The 8,106-nt window shown below is 37.0% G+C and overlaps 1 protein-coding gene across 1 annotated transcript; it reads right to left on the bottom strand.

The window, feature by feature from the left end:
- Nucleotides 1-3,033: 3,033 nt before the first annotated feature.
- LOC130161383 (beta,beta-carotene 15,15'-dioxygenase-like) lies at nt 3,034-8,106 on the bottom strand. The gene is made up of 9 exons (XM_056364646.1): nt 7,797-8,106; nt 7,310-7,457; nt 7,066-7,216; nt 6,696-6,916; nt 6,216-6,473; nt 6,025-6,130; nt 5,805-5,899; nt 3,745-3,856; nt 3,034-3,496 (listed from the first exon to the last, which is right to left on the bottom strand). Exons 1-9 carry the CDS (start codon nt 7,970-7,972, stop codon nt 3,342-3,344), a joined length of 1,422 nt encoding a protein of 473 aa, XP_056220621.1. The 5' UTR covers nt 7,973-8,106; the 3' UTR covers nt 3,034-3,341.

Here is an 8,106-nt window from a genome sequence, read left to right as displayed (position 1 = left end):
AATATAACCATAGACCTCATTTAACTCACAGTGTGCAAATCGTTTTATGTTTAAAATAGGCACAATTTTGTTATTTTATTGTCTATGATGAAGAGAATGGGCAAATATATTATCAGCCTATAAAAGGCTGATGATAAATGTTGAAGAAAATTCACTCAAGTCCTTAGTTCCAAGTTTGCTGTAGTGGTGTGAGTTTATTGGTATTCCAGAATACGGTGAGCCTACTGACACAGAGCGGGTCTGAGGCAATAGACTGGCCCAGAATGGATGGGAGGGGGACAGTTATACAGTTGAGGAAAAATGGGTTACAGACATGTGATCAGACAGGATAACAATGAGATCAAAAGGATGTAGAAAAAAAAGGTAATTTCTTTACAGTGTAACACCTGAGGTCAATTTACCAGAGGGACAGGAAGGACTCCTAGATTGAATCAGCTTAGCCACACATAAAGGTGTTGATAAGACAGTAATGTATTGGAAGCAGAAAGGATGTTGTACTGAGACAGATGATTCTTGACAATCAAACAGGGGGGGTACTGTCTTCAAGTGCGTAGTATTTTCTTGATCAAAAGATCAAGGGGCCAACCCAGTAGGGTTATAGAATTGTTCCAAGGTGTTATTCAATCATCAAGTTTTCACTCAGGAATGTGTATTGTCTGAAAGGTCAAGATAATTGTCAATTTATCATTTGCAAAAATAGTTCCTAAAATAACATACATATGTTGTGTTATGGGTCAGAATTGACCATATATACCTTCCTATAAAAACAGTATCCCGATATATATTTGCATATTCCTTGCATAGCTGTTCCTTCATCATAAGCTGCCCAGATTTCAGTGCCATATTGCCATATGGGAATGTGTCATCTTAATGGACAGCGACATTTGAATGGGACCAACGGTTCATCTACTGTAACCTAGGATGGCAAGCGTTCTACCCATTTGTCCAAATATCTCTTATGAGTGCAATTTGTCCGTCTCACAACGAGCTAACCATGTCTCACAATTGTCAAATTGAATAACTCAAATGACGTATTTGCATGGAAAATAGCCCAGCCTGTTTAAGCATCCCATAAACTAGAAGTGGTCGCATTGTTGATTTGTGTACCCCAGCAAGTATCAGCAGTTGTGTGCTGTGTGTGTGTGTATGTGTGTGTGTGTGTGTGTGTGTGTGTGTGTGTGTGTGTGTGTGTGTGTGTGTGTGTGTGTGTGAAAGACAGAGTGGTGGGGTCTGGATGGAATCATAGGTGCTAATGAATTCTAGTCAATACATTTTCTTGGTATGAAACCTAATTTAAAAATGATTACACAATATTAATATACTATTACTTTAATATTTTATTACAGTTGCTTTTGTTTGGTTGTAAATTTTGTTATTCATGATGGTTTTGTAACATTTACTGTGTATTTCTATGCATAAACCACCCATAATTATTAATGGTTCAAATTTGACCCGTAACACCACAGATGGAACTTTTTTTTTTTGATAGGCATTTAGAAGAAAATTTGTAGGTCATTGTTGCAGATATTGTGAAGTCTGGTTTTGATCAGAAAAAATTAAATTAGACTTTTAAACTTGAAAATGGGTCAAAAATACCCCAACACAATATTCTTATTATGGGCCATATGGCGTTATTACATGTTTACGTTAAATAGATGATACATTAAATAGCCAGAAATATAAAAAAACAGGAACAGTCTGAGCTGTCTCTGTTAGATGATCTTGTGTCAGAAATTCACATTATGCTTTAAAGATTACAAAGAATGGGAATAAAAGTGCAGTTCTTTTGGGCCCCTGCCCATTTGGGTGTTCAAGGTGATGAATAAGCAGATAAATTGGCTAAGATGGTGAAGTACATGATTGCAAAGTGATTAAAGTAGCTTATGGTAGAGGAGAGGCAAAATCATTAATTAGAACAGCCATAATTAACACCTGGCAGAAGGACAAGGAGAAAGACAATAAAGGAGACATTACTCCTAATATACAGAGGACAGTTCATGTTAAACAACTTCACTGCAGAGAGGAGGTAATCATAGCACAATTATGGCTTAATTCAGAGAGGGAGAGATTAAGAAACATAGTAGGCTACTTGACACAGGGCAAGAATGGAGAAAAGTTCAAACAGGAAATCAGAAGGGTGTTGTAGGTTATATAATACAGGTGGGATTAGGGTGTAAGTAGGCCTATTGTTATTATTATTAGTATGATTTTTTTTTCTTTATCTTAAAATTATTATTATTATTATTATTATTATTATCATTTTAATTGGTATTCAGATGATTGTGATCTCCCAAGAAACCCACTGAAGAAGATAAACTGTCTCTGCTCCAGAGCTGAAAAATGCATATGTATGATAATTAATATATTTTATAGAACTCACCTGCTTAAATTTTATTGAGTTAAAGTTATGCATAATTGGGGGCGTGGCCGTTCTTAGTGACTGGTGGGTGCCATAAGAGTAGACAAGCCCCTTGGTGTCTATTTAGTGTCACCTCAGCTAATTCACTGAACGTGACCTCTTGGCCATGTTTGCAGTGATGGTGCCTTTTGGAGGATTTTTCATGCAAATGTTGGAAAAAATAATAGGGCTTGTTGTGCGGTTAATTGACTAACAGAAGGTGAGGGAGTCTGTGCTCCTGCTTTTTGAGGTGAGTAAAATTCTAGTATAATTTTATTTATGTTAGCACTAATAAGAAGGTATGGGTGTTACCTGGCTTGTTAACTAGCTAACTAGCTAGTAGTTGCAATACAACACTAGATAGCCTACAGTATGAATTTACACCTTATTTTGCTGCTTGTTTTTATCTGCTTGTGTGACACCCATGAATGTGTGATTACATTATGTGATTTAATTGTTTCAGTTTTGATGTGTCTATTGTTATTACAGAGACAAATATAATCTGCCAACATACCTCAAACCAGGGCCTGTTACACTTGCTCATATCTGATCAACCCAGTACAAGATCATATCAGTCTAATATAATAACAATAATAGTATTATTACACAAATAAATATATGTTTTATATCAGTTTTATCTTTTAATTCATGAGTCATGGTTAATTCATAACAACACAATAGAGTAATGTAGACATAAGAAACACTGATACATGGTTAAGCAACAAAATCAATAAATCTGCATCTCATTAATAAACATATGAAGAAAAATTTGTTTTGATACAATCAGTATAATTAGTAGAATATATGTTGGTCCTCATTACACTTTGGTCTAAAACACAGCACTATTCAGCAGTGTGTTTTTCAGTGTTCAAAAAGATTCCTGGGCCATACTATTTGGGAATAGTTTTTTGGAAGTTCTCCAAAGGCATATGTACATCTCTGACTAATTTCCTTGGGGGATAAAAAATCCATGCACGTCCTTGTGGAGCTCAGTGTTCACATATGCTCGAGCAACTTCCTTGAATGTCCTGCCATCAAGAATCAGCATGAAACAAGGCTGGCCTGGGTTGGAGTTGATAACTGATACTAAAACCACACCTGCAAATGGAAAGGAAAGGGTGTAATGTAAATACAAAGCAGAAAATCGAAAATCTAAGGAATCACATCAGATGAAGGAAGGTTTTCAAATATAGTTTTAGTTAGTTAATATCCAGTCTTGCCAATACAGATGTAACCAGTGAGGAATCTGGTATTCCTTTGTACTCTAGCTGATACTATAATAATAATACCATACATACTGCATACATGCCGTACATTGATGCATGCCCACCACACAGTATTCTCACCATCATCCTCTGACTCTCCGTTTGGTCTGGGGACGAACACCGGCTCTGATGGCCAGCAGTTATCTTCAGTCCAGCAGACCATTTCCTTGGTTTCTGTGTCAAACTTGGCGATCTTCAGTAAATGAATAGATTAGGAAAAATAATCAATACACAATTTACGCAATTATTTTTCCTAATGTTATATTGTGTTGGGTCTCTTTAAATAATATTGTAAAGAGTACGGTCTACACCTGCTCTACATGAGTGCTTTGAGTTAGCTTCGATTGCTACGCTTTGGTGCTATATGAATAAAATTGACTTGACTTGTGTATATACTGTTAGTAGTATGTATTGCTATCACTGCTTGTCGTATACAGTAAGGAAAACTCTGAGTGCTGGGAAGGACCTAAATGAAACCCTGTGTTGTTTTGTACAGATAAGCACTGTGCTCCCACAGTACTTTGTCCCAGCTACAAGCCATATACTTGGGAAAGAGTTATAAAATTGTAAAATAAACCATCTTAGTTTTGTCAGTAGGCTGTGCCCATTTGCAAACCAACTCCTTCCCTAGAAGTAGCTGGGTTGACTTTTGTCACAGTGACAGATCAGATTCACTAATCATTAGGGAATCAAGTATTTTTTTCCCAGACAAACAACGAGATGCTAACACTTCCTAGTGCTACAGAGCAAGCTGTTTCCTTAATATAAAATAAAATAAAAATGACCTGTAATCATGGTCATGTTGTGGTTGTATAGTGGCATGCAATGTTGCTTTTAGTAACTTAAACACAACAGAGCTTTGCTGTGAATGAGTCATGATTAAATGAATGAATAAATATATAAAAGCGTGATTGCTTAATTCAATCCAGAAGTATAATGAGTCGCCTTATGTTGAGTTCATTCACGACAACAAGACAAGGTGGTAAAATGATTGTGTATGTTGGAATGTATGAAAAAAGTGTGACTTCAACCAAAACTTTATCATTTTTTTTCATAAAAAATAAATGTAAGCATATTCCAAGGCTTAAGCTACTGTAAAAGGACCTATCCTCCTAAAAGTAAGCTCTAGCAATGGCATAGTCTGGATTTATGACCTATGTAACTTACTGACAGTTTTATATACCACAAAGTAGGAATACTTGTACAATTCATAACTCAGCCATATACAGCCACCCTGCAATAAATACTACCTTTTTGTTTTTGTTGCAACTGTGTCAGCGAATGCGGATTCATCACTGAGGTCACTTTTTAGCTTTACCTGACCTACTGCTAGCTTGTGGTAATTATTGTTGATACGGTAGGCAGTGATCCAATTAAAGCAAATTATGTTCTTGAAAGAAGTTTTATCACTTCAGACACGATCAGCTTTTAATCAAGTTGGCATGGAATTTGAATACATACATACATATAAGTAAATCAAAACATTGTCTTAGTTGATGAGACAACTAATCATCATAACTTTTGCTTTAAATTTTAAAAAATTAAAAAAATCTTTTTCATTCATTTCCATGTCCAAACACCATTAAAAGTCAAAAGAAGCAAAGGTTATCCTGTATCACATGTCAAGTGGGAATTAATAAAAATATCTAATTGTCTAAACCAGGATGTTTCCTTTTGTACCTTCCTCTTTGCACACATTATACGTCTGGACTGGGTACACAAGGGAATCTCTTCCACAACAAGACCTTACTCAATACTTTGAAGCCTCACTGAGTTTATTGCTTCTTTCTATTGTTTCTGCTACCTTGCTGTACAAGTATGCCCAATGGAAAGGATGTGGGTATTACAGCCAGAGCCATTAAGTGGTTTGGTCTTTGTCGATGCAAGTCGTAATTTACATTTCAACAATGTTTCCTATCTTCTATTGCGCCAGCTGGTAATTCTCAGTTTGGCAATGTGCATCCTAATTCTCTAATAACAATGCTGTCAGGAAATCTGTTTCCCATTAGCCTTGCATGTAAAATCCTCTATTTTTCAAGATTTTAAGGTCTCTCTTGGCAAATAACCCTTATGAGACTAGACGGATGTACCCAACACTTTTGTTCTGCAATAGCTAAATTAAAAACAATAGGAAACATTACCTGTTTTGCTAGTGCAGATTCCTCCACACAGTTCCCATAGACAAACCGGTGCCTCTTGCTGTTGAAGTCATAATTAATTCTGGGTAATTCGAAGCCTGGTGGAAATAAAATGACAATTTCCCTATTTGTATGGACAAATCAATTAAAGACACTCTTGAAGACACAATGGACAATAATTATTTAATTTGGTCTAAGTGTCTATTGGAGAGGCTTGTTTTACCTTCTAAGAGCACTTCAGCCTGGACCATTAGTTTGCCTTCTTTCTCCTTCACAGCACTGGCTGTCGTGTATTTGAGTTTCACCAGGTCCTCTCCAATTGCAATGCCCTGCAAAACCCAGTCAAAAAGTAAACTATAAGTGTCACATCTTATCAAAATGTCACAATGAAATCAATTTGTTTAAAAATCCCACCTTGTCTGAATGGATGGGAATTGCAAATCTTCTGTAACTTGGTTTGGAGTAGCCCTCGTCATGGAACCCAGTGTTTTCCCTCAGTTTGCTCAGGTAGAACATATCATAAAGACTGTTATCATTGTAGGCAATGACATCAAAGATCACATGACCGTTGTCCTCAAAAGCATTCACATGATGGTAGACGACCATTGCTCCAGTGTAGAACTTTGTCTCAACTTCTTTGCCAGTCTTTCTGTCTATCAGGTGGATCAGAGTCTAATGAAGAAATAATCATTAGGAAAGACATTACACAGTAATGTTAAATACAGTATTTAGATCTAGAGTCAATCCCACCCTACCAAGGTTTTCTACTGTCCGTAACACTGGTTGACTCTTTTCCACTGGTGTCTAGAGCTGCTTCATACTTAGTTCAGTAGAATGAATATAAAGAATAATATACATAGAAATAATCAAACACAGATGCCAATGGTCCCTTACATTTTCCTCAGGGCAGAATTTCAGGCAGCTTGCCCAGTTGACTCCCCTCATGTACGCAGTGGCCATCTTGACGATGTCCAGTTTGAAAGGCTGCTCAATGAAGATGAAGTAGTTGTCGGTCATGCCAAAGCTATGGTAGTAGCTGGGTGTGAGAAGGGAGCGGCAGGGAACTGTGCAGACCACCTCCACATTCTTCAGTGCAGGGAAATTCTTGCCTTTGTCTGAAAGGTAAAATGACACAGAAACACAGAAAATTAGCATAATCTTGTGTTACACCTTGACTTTTAACATTTTCTACAAGTACAGCTGATAAGAAGAGAGAACACTGAGAGGACAGGACAAAGTAGAGCAGTTGATGAGGTTCATATACCTTTCTCTGACACTGCAGGGACTTTAAACAGAATGTATTTAGTCTTTCCCTTCTCTGCTATTGAAGTTCCAATGTTGTAGGCATTGCCCTCCTTGTCATAGTGTGGATGGGATGAGGCCAAGTTTACAGCCAGATACTTCATGTAGTCCACCTGTGTGAAACAGTTTAGAAACACATGAACTTTGAAACTCACTCTTCCCTTCATTGTGTGTTACTTGTGGTCAGAATCAGCAGATGGTTTTACCTTGTCCTGAGTTTCCAGGGTCACAGGATCAATCTTGCGAATGTAGTTCGTTTCAGATGTAGCATAGTAGTCGTTTCCATATTTCATGAAGTTGCTTGCGCCATTGTCAGTAAAATCAGGCACTGTGTGGTTGAGAAAGGTAATTGCCCTGTAAAGTAAGGGGAATTTCTTTTTTAAATGAGTTAGAAAGGGAGGTAGGGGATTATCCAACACAATAGACCTAATTATCTCACACCAAGGGTGCTGCACAGATGTGTTATCTGCATCTTAATGACAAATCCACAACAGGAAGGGAAACAACAGATGAATTCTCAAACACAAAAGACTGATTATCCTCATATTACAGATCCTTTGCATGGTTTGCATCTCTAGGATTTCCCCCATTTCACAAAAACTGAAAACTTGAAACTATATTATAAGTTTGTAAATAAATTAAATAAGAATGCTATAATGATACTATCAGAGAAACAGATATGAGTATGCTTACTTGACAATGAAGTTCTTGCTTGGGTCTGGATAGGCCATTGTCCCCATTTCAGACACAATTATCCTGTTTGCTTCCATGTTAGCTTTATAGGTGTCACTTCTAAGGAATCTGCTTCTGTGGGTCATTTCACCTGTAAGAAAAAAAGTAATATTTGTATCTTCTCTGCACACTGACATACAATGATGTGAAAACAAAGCTTTCAGGATTTCCTATACGATATTTCACTAACTACACCTGAATGGCATTTAGACAGGAATTGCAAGACCAACCATCTTTAAAGGCAAAGCTGTGCATGATGGCCATTCCATCA

Source organism: Seriola aureovittata, chromosome 20, assembly GCF_021018895.1.
Source record: "Seriola aureovittata isolate HTS-2021-v1 ecotype China chromosome 20, ASM2101889v1, whole genome shotgun sequence".
NCBI classification, from domain to species: domain Eukaryota; kingdom Metazoa; phylum Chordata; class Actinopteri; order Carangiformes; family Carangidae; genus Seriola; species Seriola aureovittata.
This window is presented reverse-complemented; position numbering and strand designations above follow the sequence as displayed.

Bases quoted from the DNA above. Each gene is read 5' to 3' on its own strand.
- LOC130161383 (XM_056364646.1), bottom strand. From the start codon at position 7,972: ATGTCAGTGTGCAGAGAAGATACAAATATTACTTTTTTTCTTACAGGT. The intron at 6,131-6,215 runs GTGGGATTTTTA...TGGGTTTTGCAG, and splicing joins TTCCCATCCATTCAGACAAG to GGCATTGCAATTGGAGAGGA. The intron at 5,900-6,024 runs GTAAAACAAGCC...TATTTCCACCAG, and splicing joins GGCTGAAGTGCTCTTAGAAG to GCTTCGAATTACCCAGAATT.